This window comes from Temnothorax longispinosus, chromosome 8, assembly GCF_030848805.1.
Source record: "Temnothorax longispinosus isolate EJ_2023e chromosome 8, Tlon_JGU_v1, whole genome shotgun sequence".
Taxonomy (NCBI): Eukaryota; Metazoa; Arthropoda; class Insecta; order Hymenoptera; family Formicidae; genus Temnothorax; species Temnothorax longispinosus.
Genome location: NC_092365.1, coordinates 17,189,981 through 17,207,567, shown reverse-complemented (window position 1 = coordinate 17,207,567; position 17,587 = coordinate 17,189,981). Strand labels below are relative to the sequence as shown.

Sequence of the window (17,587 nt, the reverse complement as noted above, 5' to 3'; positions counted from 1 at the left end):
CATTTCCGAGAATTTTTCACATTTTCACGAATGTTTTTTTTTCAGGTAAGTACTTTTTACGTCCTCCGCTTCCGCCGTCGTCATTCTAACATCGCTGCTTTTGCGTTTCCGACTTCTTATGCGTCTTGTACGTTATGGCAGTTCTACGCATCTCGTCTTCCGCCGCGGCTGATGCATCTAAGTATAATCTTCCAAAGGTATGATGTATTCATAAATTTTGAGACGAATCAGACAGTCGTTTCTATCAATCGCGTCAAAGATACGATTAGGATAGATATCGGAGGATCGTTCGGATCGTTGATTTCGCGAATGCCGAATGAAACGCGCAAAAGATCTCACCAAGGAAAGGAATAAGGTGATAAAGAAATGGTCGCAAGGAAATAATCACGCGCACGGGTACAATGAATCATGATTTTATTTGTTATATAATAATATCTACAATAAAAATACCATATCGTTTGAAAAACAATTTTCGTTACAATTATACAGTAATTTTATATATAATATAATATTTAGGTTTTCGTTCCAAATAAGACGTAGCGATGAACATACACCTCGCGCAGTGGGAGTGAGAAAATACATTATTTTTTTGTCGCAAATTCCGCGTTGTGGTTTCGTCACTCAGCGTGTGTTTTTTATGTATGCATGTGTGTGTGTGTGTATCTTGCTTTTGTTCTTTTTTTTTTCCCGAGTGTCGTCGATCTTACGCGCGAACACCCGAGACGAGCGTGACCCGCGAACATGATATCCGTGTATCGCGATTTTTATTCTCCTTCCTTTCTCCGGCACTTTACGGCCTCGCGCTTTTCGGTCGTTCGCATTTCCGAGAAAAAGGAGGCCTCGTCGTCGGAGACGGTCGCGGGGTGGTGGCCGCCGCGCGTCTCGAGTGTCCCCGCTTCCTATGGCCTCGCACGCAATTCCTTCTTTCCGTCCTTTTGTTTCTCTTTCCTCTTTCTTAGTAATGTGCGGAGAGTGTGTTGTAAAAAGCGTTGGACTCTGCAGAGAGCGAGCCAACTTTTCATCGCGCGCGACCGCGCGGACAGTATCCCCGCTTAGTCTCTAAATTAGCTACACTTAATAGTTAATAGTACCATAATGTCATCTCAATATATATTATATATACACGTATATATGTATGTATGTATACATATATATATGTATATATCTCACATTGTATTAGTTTATCATAATATATAGAAAATACATATAACAATTATTTAAATGACTCACAATCAATCATCTTGCCATAGCGCGCATATACGTCAATCGAGCGTGCATGCCGTGCACGTATACGCGCCCATATGCGCACGCGCGTGTACATATATATTTATATATATAATATTTATATATATATAATAAATATATACATACGAATATATTTATCGGTGTGTTAATTACATGATATTTTTTACACTCGTCGTACAGAGGGAGGAAAAGGATGGCGCGAAGGCTCGAGGGAGCGGGTGCGGGACCGGGAAGGGGATGGAAAAGGGGGGACAGATCTTTCATACATTTACATTATCTGTCTGACGTACTGCCAATATACAGGGAAATTCTCATCGGTACCTAGTCGATATCTTACAAACGGTTTTTTTTTCCTATCTTGTACTGTAGTACGTATCCTTGCATCTAGCGAACACGTCTCGTCGTCCTGTGTCCTGGCAGGCATCTTTGCCGTGCCGCTCGTAGCGTTTGCCTTCGATCTATCTTTCCTTTCAGTTATTTATTACTTATGTCGGTGTTCGCGTCTTTTTAACACGTGACATTTGAGAACCTATACTCGCATGTACGCGAGTCTACGCAATGATACAGATATCTGAAGAGAGAGAGAAAGAGAGATTATTTTTGCGGTTTTTGAGATCGGGATTTTAACGTGATCTTCATACAACGACGGCGAGTGAATTGGATTAAAATTGAAGAGATTTGCTTTTAAAAAGATATTGGTGAGAGTAACTATCCTGTGCCGAAGCAATACGTACAGCTAATAGAGTAAATTGAATTAGAGTCGTCAAGATTTTATTTGAAATCGCTCTCCAATTTTATTCATCTACCGTAAATTACCTTCGCTATGTATTTCAAGTCTCATAAGCGTTTTTATTTTGATTCTGCTATCTTCTTTTCTCGCATTTTGATTGTTACGTCACGTTACAAAACAGATAGTGGGTGGGATTTCTCCTTCCTCTCTCTTTCCTCGGGTTCTTAATGCCATTTTGTAGAAGGTATCACGAATGGCCATGTATACAAATTGCGAGAAACGCTCAGAAATGCTGGAATATCCGCAGTTGTGTTTCTTGACACTTTCATAGCTCTCGTGATGTCTTTTAATTGATAACGATTGAATTTAGAGTCGCCTTTGTATTTATTTCACGGATGATTATCGTTACGCGTGTGCGATACAATGTTATTTGATAAAATTCACACAGAGGCATTTTTGATTCAAATTTATCTTCATACAGTAGCAAAAGAGATACATTAACAGGTGATATAATGCAGCTTTCAACAGCAACGTCTAAAATTTCGCAAAATTAATAAGGAATGTATAGATTTCCTTTCTTTTGATTCTCGCTTTGATTATCATTTTCATAATTGGCGACTCTGAAAGAAATCGTTTCTGTATCCTCAGAAGATGACACTAATTCTCAAGTAAAAATTTCTCAAATTGTGCATTTAGTTCTCGATCGAAGCTGTCAGATTGTCAGTAATTCTTACGTAACTATCTCGTGATAGCGTGAACATAGTGAGATCTTTAAATATCTCCGAAAGATTCGATCGACAACGAAATTCAGAAGCTTCTCTCGCGTCCCAACTCTTTTTCCAACCGTAAGCATCAAGCTAAGCGTATCTAAATTCATCTATAGCTTCTAACTGGAGACACGAAGTTCATAAGAGCCTTCCCGCCGCCGATTAAGACGCTTTGGAAAATTTTTACATTTTTTCTTCTCTCTCTCTCTCTCTCTCTCTCTCTCTCTCTCTCTCTCTCTTTCTTTAAAAAATTTTTCTATTATTGAGCGGAGAGGTATTGCTATATGGTTGTCAAGAAGAATTATTTTGATATGTCAGATGTCCGTATCTCGCCCTCCTCCGTTTCCTTCATATTCGTTTTGTCACTCCTTCGCTCTTTCTCCCGCTCTCGCACTCATTCGTACAACGTGATTTTGAATCCCTTTCGACGTTTCTCGCTCTTCTCATTTCTTTCAAGGACGACGTGCGTGAAAAGAGACGCGTGGAAAGCAAATGATAATTAAGCAATACTTAGGGAGCTCTTTTCTCTTTCTGCTGTAGGGCTGGACGTATGCGCTCATAGGTGATAGGGAAGGACAAAGGGGGGGATACTCTTTTACAGTTTTATATACAAAAGTGAAGGACATCGAGCACGGATAGCGACACACCGATCCATCTGTACAGACTGCGAGACTTCATTCTTGACATACATAAAAATATGCGCGGACACCTTTGACAATCATAAATATATACATTTATATTATGTATACCTTATATGGCGGAAGGATAACGACCAGAGAGTCAAGGGAAGAATTGGCGTATGTCTTTAAGTAAATACTCGTCCAGCCCATCGAGCGGATGCAATTAGAAGGATAAATCTCTTCAGGTTCGGGTCTCTCGTCCGCAGATTTCGAGCGCAAGAGAGGCTGGTTTTACCGCCAATTAGTTTTAACCGTATCGATAATATCTCTTTTTATTTCTGGAAAGCGACATAGGCGACATTAAACAGAGATTAAAATTAATCTTTCGGTAAAGCCAGCCCGTAGCTCCTTCGATTATTGACGTTTTAACAACGCCGGTTGCTCTTCGACATCTCGATCACACCGAATTCCGCGATCGCTTTGCGTCTTAGTCACGATTAATGGCACGTATATTCTCTAATGTATCTCGTATCGTTATCGCGCACTTTCGGCGCTAAATGCACGTATCCATTTCTCGTCACGTAGTCGCGGTTGTCGTACAGAAATAAGATACTCGGGCATTAAATGCGCCGCTAAATAAGTGTGAGAATGCAGATCTATGGCTTGCTGATGATTCTTAATACTGCTTCCACTTAATGAGCTACTTAAAAATGTATACGAAGAATCCTCGCGAGACATCGCCGTCGCGGACACACGCGAGCGGGACGTTAATTCTCTAGAACTTCTAGATGGATCCATTCTTTATTCGGAGCTTCAGCCGTGATTCTTGCATTTCAATGCGACACATGTCCATCCGTTGATTATCATTAACAGCACCTGTGTGACACGCGGAAGCGCGTGGATGGAAAAAAAAGTTCGACGCGCTTCCTCCGCGTGAAACCACCTCGAGAATCTGTCGCCGAATGTAATTTAATTTAATTTCGTTTAGTAACAGAGGTAGTAAAAGAAATATTGCATCGTAATAAACAAATGATCATATTTAGAGGAAATATGCATTTTTAATAAGATCGTTCTGTAAAAATTCGCGATATATGTCTCCGTCGATCAAAGGATCGATTCCTCAAGTATTATCCTTTTGATTGTCGAGAATGATTTCAATGGATCAGGAGAGCGACTCTCGAGGATGGTTCTGCGTCACGTGCACGACGAGTATTAGCTCGCAACGCAGTCGCGTTCAATTGATTAATATCAGAAGTGAGAAGGATCGGGGAGGTGAGGGTGCTTTTTTTCCCATGTACGAGTACGACACATATAAAATCCATGCTCTTTATACATGTTATTATTGCATACTACACGTTCGCCGCTGCGGGCCACGAAGCGCCTCTCTCTCCTGTCTTCTCGCTTAAAAAGTATTTAAATCTTAAAAAGGGTCAGTGGCTGAGGAGCGAGAAAGTCCGCGAAGGGCTCTCGGCGAGCCGGGTGAACGAACGGTGTCGAGCAAGCGAAACGAGTAAACACGAACGAGCCATCTTTCTTCCTCCTCTATCGCACGCCTAACTCGAGTTTGAAATATATCATTGTTACGCAGAAAAGGTGCAAAAAGATTTCCGTGGTCTAAAAATTCGGGAGCGAACATCTACGATGATTTTTCATTTCGCGAAGAAATAAGATCAACCCTTTCTTGTCACTCGAATCGCTTGATTTGTGAATAGCATTTTGATTTTCGCCGCTTCTTCATATCTTTTTTGCTGTATCTACGGTATTTAACCCGGTTCTCGCTGCCTCGAGATTTTTGATTGAGTGGTTTGATTACTTGATGAATTTGGCACAGTAATTATTGTTGAGCGTCTTCCTCGCTTTTGCCGAGAACGCTCGTGCGAGAACGATCTTAATCGGTACGATCGAGGGAGGTAGATCTTCTTCACGATTTATCAAATCCAGCCGTAATATTTTAACGCGAGAACATGACGCTTGAAGCGATATCGACTTCTTTGTGACGTGTGACTCGATACAGTTTGATTTCCTGGCATGACGCGCCGTTTGATTGTTGACGAAAGGCCGACGTTCGGTAGTAGTAAGAAAAATGGTAAGCACCGACATATTGACGTTCTCGTGAGAAAGCGTATATCCCTTGATCGTATAATTTTCGCTTTGATTTTTTTTTTAAGCGCATCGTTATTTATCGCCGGATCTTCGCGAGATACAAGGGGGAACGGGTATAAGTACGCAAATTCGGGGGTCGATACCGTGAAAATCATCGTCACAGCTTCGGTCACGGTGGTCGGTACATTGAGACACGTCGCCATATGTCTGGAAGCCACCGCAATAATAACGATAACAATAATTACGGGATGTTGTGTTACATTTAACATACAATAAAATTAGACTCATTGTACTCGCGCTCGTGATTAATTAGCGACATTAGTTGTCGGAAGTATACCGGCGCCGCTTTGCGTTTGGACTTGGCGATAGATTGGCTCACACCGCTGTGTAAATCGCCGCCTCACCTCGTCGAATGACGTTGAAAATGCCTCGTAACAGTGTTCCTCAATGTAATCGCGCAAGTTATACATATTAAAGCGCATCTTCGTAAATGTCAATCAACGCTCGTACAACTGAATCTTCGTTACAGCACCGATTGCACAGGAGATCATTTAGGAAGAAGATATAGTAATCGTTAACAATACAAGAGCAACACAAACGAGCTGACGTGGATACCAGCGTCGATTTATTAGTTAGGACAAATTATATATATATATATGAAATCTTATACAATTTCACATATCTCGCAATGCTCATGAAAGAGAGAACTAACCGCATCGTATAGAAATTCAAAGCGTGATTGCGCTTCAAATTATTTACCGACAGATTGTAAGACTGCATTGATTTTGTGGCTTCACGAGTCGGCACGCGATTATCGCGTTGCATAATGGATCTACGCTCGTATCCACTGTCGTGCCCGTGCGACAAAGGTTCACATTATACTCTATCTAGACGAAAAAACATCGTTATGACGGAATCTAACACGTTCAGGGCCTTCTCTACACCTGCATCTTATAAATTAATACTTTCCGTAAGCATTCACACCCGCGATCAGTGGCACAACTCGCACTTAAAGGACTAACTAACGGAGGATTGTCTGCTCAGGGTCTTTTTCCATCCACGTCAATGCATCCATGAGGCGAAATGCCGCACGGCGTTAATCGAGAGAATTTCACCAGTGCTCGCCGCGATCAATTATAGATTATTAATTTGCAAATTACCTATAGGAGACGGTATTAGCACCTTTAACCGAGATTTTGGCACGAGTTTCTATATACGCATTAATTATTATCTCGTTATATCGTTATCTCTGAAGGGAATCCAATTTCTTGCAAAAATATCTCAGAGGACTATCTCGGACTGGGAGAAATTCTCTTTTATCTCGTAATTTCTTTTTTTTTTAATTTAAGACTTACGTCGTTTCTCTTGCGAATATTCCGCGATTACCGGCATCTGTAACGATAATCACACGTCACTGGAGGAACTTAAATACGCGGTTATGCGGCCACTTGTAAATTAGTTCGTTATCGACTGATGAACAAGATTGCGAGGCAGTTTCCTCAGGGCGTCATGGATGCAGAGCTCCCTCGGCCACGACACTTTTGCTATCTAACGAAACCTACTATTTACATCAATTCCTTGTAGACATAGCTAGCGTTTTACAGTTGAGAGATATACGTTAAGTGTAAGAATCGCTGGAAAGAAACGCACACGCACTCCGCACTCGATCACCTCGCTCGGTTGTCTCGTCCCATTCGCACGTAACACTCGCGACTATATCTTTTTTTCTTTGTTGTTGCTCTACCACTTTTGCCCCTTATCACAACACCAAACAGTGCCCACTTCGAATGAAAGAGACCCCGTATGGGGGCCTTGGCTGCGCTACGGCAGAAGTATCTCTACTAACAACCGTTGTTAGGATAATGGGTAGTCCTTAACTTGTCCCGCTGTCGAATTCGCACGCGTTATGTCCCCGGTGACACCCACGCCAAATATTCTCACCTCGCTTATATTATTTCCGTGATTAAATTTTCAGTAGAGTGATATATGTGTGATTATATACCTTCGATTTTGATTTATCTTAAGGCCATTTTTATCGCTCAACGATATATTTTATTTATTTTATTTCAAAATTATTAATATATTCTCCTTACAGGAAGCGATACTTCCATGTTCTATTATTAATCTTCATCGAATTGTTAGTAAAAATTTGTAGTTTATTTGCACTTACAATTGTTTTATTGATAATGTATTTACTGATTACTATTATTAAGTGTCGCGTTATTAATATCACGGAAATTATCAAAGCTAAATGAGATTGCAGGTGCCCCTCCTAGAATGTATGAATTCAGATATTCTTTCTTATGATTTCGTAATGAAAAGGTGGGATAGAAATCGGATTTTCGGGAATTATTGCCTGGGTTTTTTGTGGAAGTGGAAATTTAATTTAAATGATTTCAATATCTCGTCAATGCGTTGCAAAATCATCGAGATCATTTCATTAACAGTCGAAGAATTGTATTACATATCTGATGGGCAGTGGCAAAAGCGAAAAAAACCAGTTAGTAATATCGAACGTGTGATTGAAAGTTGAAATTGCAGAACCAGGTACGCGTGTTGGCTATCATCAGTTTTGTTTGGCACAATATTAGCATCTGCTTAGACTTGTTAATGGTTGACAATAAGGATGGACTAGAAGCACAGACACTTCTCATAAATATGGAATTACAAACTGACTTCTGTCGGTTTTCCAAACAAATAGTGATCCAAAAAGAACGCGACATATTTTAATTTCGTGAATTAGCTAAGTAAATTGCAAAGCGATCAATGTTTTCACAGAACATTGTAGAATAATATACTTTCCAAATATAGTTCGTTTAATTCTACTGGATTCGTTGAATTTGCAACGCAGAGCACTTCTCTGGAATCAAATAGGATAGGATGTCCCAGTATCGCTTGTGCTTTCCTTTTCCATTTCCAGTTAAAAATAAAGGAATCCCTCCCTCGTCCCCCACCGAAAAAACACGCTTACACTTGCGTAAGCTGATATTGACAAGTTCTTCATCCCCTCGCATTTTCATTCTTTCTCGCTCTCGTTTTCACTTCCCCTAATATCGTAGTTAAAAGTCAACGATTAGTTACCAGAACACAAGGCACTTGGCTTACACATCATACATGTCTTTTTTTGTTATTAATTTGCTTTTTGGTATAGCTCGGTGTTGAGATAGCTGGCGCAAGACGCGCCGCGGGGGACAACATAGATATCAAAGATATTGAAGAGCAATAATCTCGCGACAGTGTAACGTATTCGCCAAATCGATCCAAACTTTCGGAAGATGTATGGAGGCGGCAATGAAATTTTTTGAGAGGACGTACGTTATAGTTGAATGAAGTACAGCGTTACGTAGTGAAAATCTACGAAGAACTGTCTTCTACACTTTCCCTATTAAAATAGTAATTCAAATGGTCTTAAACATTCGTTTATACTATATCAGATAAATTATTTGCTCTCACGAGAAAGAAGCTGGAAAGGTTCCGATCTATAGAATCTCATGTGGATCGTGTTGTATTTCGCGTCTCGTTACGGATCCGCGGTGCGTCTTCCGACGTACAATGAAAATAGCACTCATCTCACATACGCAATATTCATAGAAGAAAATAGTCATATATATATGTATGTGTCGTCGTACATATAATATATATACTATCTATGCAATGCAGTAATAATATATATAATATATATTTACTTTATATATATTCAGTATTTGTCTTAATATATATTCATTTATAAACGACGGTTAGATTATTCAATTACACATCTCAGTATTAAAACTCCTCGTCCTCTATACTCTTTCGCTCTTTCTTTCTCTCTCACACACACACGCACACACATATACACGCGCGCAAAACACATGCGGACCAACTCGTGCACGCGTACATTTTCGCTTTCCTAGCCCATCGTAGTAGTAGAGTTTAATGGTACACTTAATGCTCATGCTGTCGTGAGGCAGGATTTTCGGTATTTCCTCTTGCGCCTTATTTTCTCGTTTTCTAACACGGATCGCTGGACAGGCCGACCTGTGACGATCCGAGCGGCCGAAAAGCTTATATACGTCTATATACGTTAACATGTATCGTCGATCTACGCAGAACGTTTTTTTTTTAGCATTCTCTTTGATTCTCGTTTCTCGTTTCCTCTTTGATTACGCTGTCCATCGACAACGACTGTGGCGCAAATCGGTTAGTGGTTGCTCCTCGATGCGTTTCGCGTGAAATAATTTCTTGGTTTCGTTTTTTCCCCATTCGCGCGTACTCTCGAAAACTGGATCGCGAGTTAGTAAACCGCAGGTTTCTCGTTTCTTTTTCTTTTGTTTTGATATTGTGATTGTGTATTCGGCTGTGTTCTCTCTTTCTCTCTCTCCGTAATTGCCGCTGATCTGTATACCGAAGTCCCGCCACTCACGATTCAAGAGAAGCCGTGGGGTTTCCGTATTTTTTCTCTTTTTTTTTAACGAACAACATCGACATTTAACGCAGCAAGTACGGGCCGTTCGGCCCCTCTGACTCTCTGTACATCACACATACTCAGTTTTGTATATATATATAAATATATATTGAGCGTACGTATATGTATGTACGCAGCGACACATACATGCGCGTACGCTACCATCTGAGTTAATATGCATGTATGTGTATAATAGTAATATCGCCTCTTCTCCATATATTCAATATATATATATATGTATATATTAAATAAAATGGTATGTATATATGTATGCGCAATGTAATCACTAGTTTAATGTATATAAGTATATCGCTTCAACGTAATACTGATGCGCAGACGCTCGTTGACCTGGCTAAGCCGTTCGATTTGCAGTTAGCTCCTAATACAATCGGACTTTAACTCCCGATAACTCGAGCCCGTTTTCTCGCTTATCTCGCACCTCTGTTTAACGCTTCGCCAGACTACTCGCGAACGCGGCCCCTACCTGGACAAAGAGGAATCGAAAATTCTACGTCGCGCAATTATTTCATAGAAATAATTGAATAGTACTCTCAAGAAATTCGCTCTCTCTCGAAAGCAATTTTTCACATTCCACATACACTGAAGTTATGTTGCTCGTCGAAGAAATAAATATTTATTGAAATTTGAGCTCACTTAGATTATGAATCAGTAAATCTATTAGATTAAACGAGCCGACAGATCGGAAGTCGTCGATTATACAAGATAGCCAAATTCGCGGCAATAATGAAAGTTGACTGGCGGAGAGACCTATAACGATATAAATTCTCTGTGTGATTTTCATTAACATTTCGCGCGCATCTTCCTTCGTAGGCTTACGCAAGAGAGAATTCTCGAATTCCTCGCATTCGCAGATAATCCGCCGCGCCGTTTGTGCCGTTTCTTCGTCGACGAAGACTAATGTGGCGGAGTTGCTTCTTCGTAAGGGGTTCTGGAGGCCTCCTTTGAGGTTTTCCTCTTCGTCAACGGACCTGTCTTTCTCTCTATCTCTCGCTTCGTTATTAAGTGATATCACTTTGATAGGCTCCAGATTAAATTAGGCTTTTATCGGCAACTCGATACCACATCGCACTTGAATTGACTGAACTGTGCTTAATTATGTAAACAACGCATTGCAGTTTTCCGCCAAGAGACAATTGCGAGAGCACCTTACGGTAGAAAAACTCTCTGAAGAAATAAGAGTTTTTACGTGAGATAAAATCTTACGCGAATCGCAATATAATTGATCGCAAAAATCAGTTTTATATCTAAATTAAAGATAACATCAAAGTTTATTGTGCGTAGACAACTTCGGAATATTTTATAAACGCAATTTTACGATAAAGCATCGCCGATCGAAAGCGAATGATATTGAGAACTCTCGCGATCACTCGCGGAAGACAACCGCAAAGCGTTTCGTTATCGAGCTTTTTTTTAAAGCAGAACTTAGCCGGCCAGCTGTAGTTAGTCCACGCGCGTAACTATAACACATTTAATAATATATTGTCCATATTGCTTATGGCACCAACTTTTGAGCGATTTTATTACACAGTCCGGATACGAGAGATAATTGTGTGTTGCTTCGTCCGAGCCCGCGTCTCTTTGAGCAAGACAAGAATCTGATTAAGTGATTAGGTTTTCAAGTAGCTAAGATAACGTGGATTCTAATGTATAGGTATATTTATAGGTAATATCTAGTTGAGCAGAGAGAGATGGGAAAACAACGACAGTACAAACGCGCCACTTGAATATATTGCTACCGAGCACGCGCTCTTCTCTTTCATTCTATTAAAATTATTGCAATAATTTATACGAGCAAGAGAAGTGTGTTGTGTGAACATCTGGATGACTTTTACTCGTCCCGTTTAATTTTAATTCGCATATAAACTAATCTATAACAATCTGACCGTTAAATTATATATCTGAGTATAATAATAGAAATGAGTCTCTTAGATACACATTTTAAGGGATTTACGTGGAGAGATTAATATTTACAAATTAATAAACTTTATTTATTAATACGATACGGAAAATTTAAAGTCGTAAGTTTATGCAATTGCATATAATTGTCAGAACTCGCGTTACTTCGCGATATAAACGCATCCCCATTATCTTTTTAATCGTAATATCTGTTCTCATATAAATCTCGATGTGACACTTGCGTGGCTCTTCTACAGCTGACCATGTTCTAGTACATTAAAAACACTATTAACAATACGTTCTGTAGTAAAAGTTAATAGAGAATAGTATAACATCAAATAGAAGAGTATAAAGAACCATGCTGGTGTATAGAGATAGACATTAAAGTAGGTAATAGGTAAGAGGACGATAGATTACGATATTAATAATCCGTAATAACTTTTTTCACTTATTAAGAGTAATTTTGCATAAACGTTGATGATCATTTAGTAGACTTTTTTCTCTTTAATACAATATTTTGAGCACATTCCTCAGGTGTATAACCACGCTACACTTTCTTCATCGAGTTGTACCAATATATTCCACAACTTATTAAACTTCACCGGTACTAAATTATTTAACGATTATCAATAGCTTTTGTCAACGTACGAGCCATGGCGTGCATTGAACATTCTGTGGGAAATATTGCGCGAAATTTACTTAAACAAGAGAATAAGTAGTACAATAGTTACTGTATAATAGTAATTACTCAAATAATGAAAATAAATTATCGATAATAATGAAATTAACTTAATATATCAAAACATCACTAACAATTCTGCAACTATATGCTAGGAAACGATGATACGTTTATAAGTATTCGTTGCCGAAAAAAGATGTCTAACTTCTTTTTTGTACATATTGCTCGATTATTATGTGCTTTTTCTTCCCTCCAATAGTATAATTCCAATTGTTTAATGCGTGAATTTGTAATATGATTTACAACTGCGAATGTGGGAACCAGTAAACGTTTTAATCATCAATACAGTATCAATATTAGTACAGTAATATAATAAAGGGTAGTCGTCTATAATAGAAACAAGCACGAAATTAATCACGATTAATGTCTTTTGTCAGCTTGTTATGGGATTTCGAAAATAAACGTATATAAATATTTTAACGAATTAAACATGTGACATCAGCACATATCTAGACGTGTTGTGACATCAACTTAAATAGGAGTAATATAATAATAACAGAAATGGTAATTTTCGATATGAATAAACTGTCATACAATAAAATGTAAAATATGAAACAACAAAACTTTGTTTAATAATTGTCGATGAGTGCAAAATGCTCCATTTGCACAGCCATTAAGTTAAGTGTTAGTTGGTAACTTCAAGTTAATCGTCTAATCACATACACGTACGAGAGCACAAAAAACAAAAATGATATATAGATTTGTCGATGATTAGTTCAGATCCATTCACTCGATGTCATCGCTATTCGATTTATGGCAGTACAATATCGGTACAACTCACTAGTTGATGGCACGGGTCCGCCTATGTACAAATATGTAATACCATATACCACATATCATTTAAATACATCACATAGTTATCATTTTGTTATATATATATTCTTCATATAGATATATCATTTTTTTCTGTGACGTGGAGGGACTCGTTTGTACAATGCATATCTTCGTTACTGTTTCATTGCTTCGTTTCATGCCTTTCCCACATTCTGAGTAAGTAGCCCCCAGTACTGTTCTGTATTGTTACTGTTCTAAATCCAGAGTATTGTTTGTCTTAACATAAAAAATATATATATATCTCTCAAGAATTAAAAACTCTTAATTCCAGTTCTTATTCTATAAAATTTATAGTAGATAGACTTGAATTCACCTCCAGAATTTTAGTAAAAAACGTAACAAATTATTTTGGACTGTAGAAAAAACTTATTGCTGCAATTATTAAATATCTTCTGGATTTGGTCAGCCAATACATATTATCTCTTCGTTTTATTACTACCTATGATTTTTTCCTTGAAGCTCTAAGTCTGATTAAGAGTTAGATTACGTATAATAATAATTATATTAGTAGAAACTTAGTTTCTGTAACAAGTGTATTGTCTTAAATGATATGTCTGCTAATTTTGTTGTATTCGACCTACGCACCGAGCCTGTGTGGTCGGAATTCATAACAATTTTATTCCTTAAATAAACTAACTTTAAGATTCGAAATTCTAGAATCTTATAGTATAGTATATAGGTCTCTAATACTACACTTTTGTTCCTGTATTGGGGGCCATTACTCAGCCGTTACAGAATCATTTAGTTTGGCTACAAAGGAGTATTTCCATGGGCTTAAAAATTATCACATTTATAAATATAATCCTTATAATATCACGACTATATCAAAAGAATTAAAATACGCACGGATAGAAATTTGTTTATTATTATGAAAATATTTAATAAAATTGTTCTCTATAATATATTGTATATAATTATTATAGGCCGGTAAATTTAACAAGAACGACAAATAAATTCTAAATTCTCCAATAATATCATGTGAACATTAAGTTAGTGCCCTTGGTGATACCCCCTCATATTAATCTCTTGTCTGTAAATAAATAGATAATGCAGATGTTGTGGCCGGAATACTTGATGTTTAGTTTGCATTACATTTTTGTAGATCGGGGAGAAGATTAATGAGACACACACATAAAGATAGAATAAACACTAAAGTACAGAGTTCTGAATATCTAATGTCTTAAAGAGAAGATATTTCCCATTTCCGACAATTAGACTTTCATTTACAATCATAGTTTTTACTTTGAAATAAATGGAAGATTTAGAGCCATTATTATTTATGAAGACTTGGCAGATTTTCTTAAGTGTCCTCAGTCACTCTTGCGTTTACTTGAGAAAAGTTTCAAAAGTTAAAGTGTGTACATTGTGTGTGTGCGCGATTCATTCAATGGTAAAAGTTAATAAGAAGAAGAATGTTAACAATAACAATGTTCTCAAGATAGAATCAGAGCATCTACGATTGGCAATTCTCTTGAATAACAATTTAGAGTTTCAATATAAATGAAACTTGATATATAAATATATTTTAATCTTTATAAAATTTAGTACATTTATTATATTTGTCTTAATAAAATGCACGCTGTTTTTGTTCTAAATGTACTGAATGATTGTGTGAGGGATGTTCCTATATATATATATAAATACATGAACACAACTAAAGAGAAACTCTCGGGAATTGAAATAGCTAAGCGTGCCCGAAGATCGGAAGACGTAAATTGTGAAATCTTGATCAGAACATATTAATCTTTCACAAAGAAAGAAAATAGATATATGCTTGTCAACGCTCATAATTGTGATTTCTATTTCTTTGTTCTTAATTTAATCAAAGAAATGCGGTAACGTTAATCGGGGGAATTTTAGTTCAGTGTACCATCGAGGTATATCAGAGAAAAGTAAATTTTTTTTGATTGCTTAAGGCACCTTACATATAGGAACATCATTATAACAACTTTTGAACGGGAAATAAAAATTCATAGATTGTGGAAAGATGCGAACAGTCATTGTTTTTACAAGAGCCTCGCCACGTAGCCTCTAGTAAGGTAGAAAATGAAGCCAAGTATATATATTTTTCTTTATATATATATATGTATATAGATCCCTCCTAAAACAACCTAAAACCTAGCCTACTTACTTTGCGTAGAGTTCATTTTAATTGTACATACAGACACTGACGTTATATATGTACAAACATGTACACATCTTATGTACATATAGCTATTTTTAATGATCATTGAAGTTGAATATTATTTAATAAATGTACTCTATTCTCTGTATCTGTGTGTTTGCGTGTGCGTATGTATAATATGTATGTATGGGCGTATGTATAATCATTTTACATTCAGTATCGGCGACGCAGAGAACGCCTCTGAAGTGAAACTTGAACAACGTCCTTCCTAGAGAATTATTTGCCTAAGCTAAAACGAGTTCTTCTCAATTACATCAATTTGTGTTTATACATATTTATATTTATATATATTTATATTCATATATCGTATATATTAAAATTTTTATTCAATTGTATACTATTAATCTACTAAGTAACAGAGGTAAAGAAATTAAGGAGTTTCAACAAATCTACGTATGTTTGATATAAGACCCACTTATTTTCATCAAATTTTAGTTATGCTAATGATATTTTAACTAAATGTAATTAGAGCGAACGTGCAACAATTTGTATATTACAATCCGGGATCCATTTACCAACTGCACTTTATCTTATTATTTTACCGATATTTATTCAAATTAAATATATTATAAATGTTGAATGCGTAGATTTTATTTAAACAAGACATTAATAATGTCTCGTAATTTAAAGAGATTACAAAATTCATAAATTAAAGCGAATTAAAGATTTCTTACCGAAATCCTGAATAATACAGCTCCATGTAAACTGATCCCGGTTGTAATTGAAAGAGAAAAAACCTAAAACATTATTTAAAAAATTGCGGAAGGGTAACAGGTAACAGTAATGTCTTGTGGCACAATCTGGGAACATTTCACGTGCATAATAAATAGGTACACTGAAATCGCGTTTAATCGTTAGAGCGCTTATTGTAAGTGCACGTCAATCTCTTTCATTTTTGTTGATTCAGCACTCATTGTGACGAAAGTATGTTTTTCGCACGATTATCGAGTTGTGTTTGATTTTTCTAGGCCATGTTAAATGATCGCGTTTACCTTTTGTCTTCAACAAAACGCAAAGTCTATAGTGTCTATACATTCGCTTCATCTTTCAATGACAGTAACCGTTTTTTCTTCTTTTCTTACACTGATGCCGGCATCTTGTCTTCCACGCTGAGGAAGATGTTTACGATCGGTACCCTGTCGCCTTGTTGAACAGAGCTCGAATTATGATTGCATAGTTAAATACCTTCTACCGCTGCGCCATTAAACCCTACGAGTTGTACAACTTCTCATGCATAGTTTCCATTACTGATAGATGTTGTCTTTTCCTTTCTTTTTCCTGAACGGCCGACTACGATACGTATTCCGTATGAGTCTCATAAATTCAATTAGTCCATTTGACTGATTAAACATACCAGTTACGTTCTTTTGCACAGTTTCGCATATATAGGGGAGATATTCGCGTTTTCGAAACTATCTATTTTGGAAGTTTACTCACGCAACTTGTCCCATTGTGAGCAAAGGTTTCGTAAAAAGATATTCTCGCAACGTTATTCGTAACGATTGATGATCGCGATTGTTTAGAGCCTGGTACCACGCGCGACCATATTACTTTCCTACAGTACCATTACAGCCTTCGTTAAGGTAGCTTAAGTTTAATTACTTGGATCCTGTCCTATGGGGGCCTCGTCGGATTATGGCATAAATGTGCTGTATTTTTGGCGCTGTTGTCACTGATACTCGCGGGCAGTTGTTGTTGATGGTCTTGAGCTTGCGGCGTAGCATTGTCCGGCTGTTGCTGCTGTTGTTGGCTTTGCTGCAACGGCATTGGCTGTTGCAGTTGTTGCGCTTTCGACGGTTGTTGCGCTCGCTTAGATTCCTGACCCGTTGAATCGGGCAAGGGTATTGGCCTGTGGGATTTCATGTGTGCACTTCTGCTTTTCACTTTGTTGAAAACTCTGAAAGAAAAGTATAATTGGAACGTCAAACAAGTTATGGCTTATCAGGGAGTCAGATAGGGTGAAGTGTGGACGGAAACTGGCGTTGCGAGATCTGCAAGCGCGA

The 17,587-nt window shown here is 37.6% G+C and overlaps 1 protein-coding gene across 8 annotated transcripts in view; it reads right to left on the bottom strand.

Annotated features, from left to right (window-relative positions):
* Positions 1–397: 397 nt before the first annotated feature.
* The window catches only part of LOC139817287 (uncharacterized), a 388,078-nt gene continuing 370,888 nt past the window's right edge, over positions 398–17,587 (bottom strand). For 7 of the 8 annotated variants that reach the window (XM_071785253.1, XM_071785252.1, XM_071785254.1 and 4 more), the window contains one exon: positions 398–17,481. In XM_071785253.1, coding sequence (XP_071641354.1) covers positions 17,199–17,481 — 283 coding nt within the window. In that variant the 3' untranslated portion in view covers positions 398–17,198. The remainder of the gene's footprint in view (positions 17,482–17,587) is intronic. The other variant, XM_071785260.1, reaches the window with a different exon arrangement.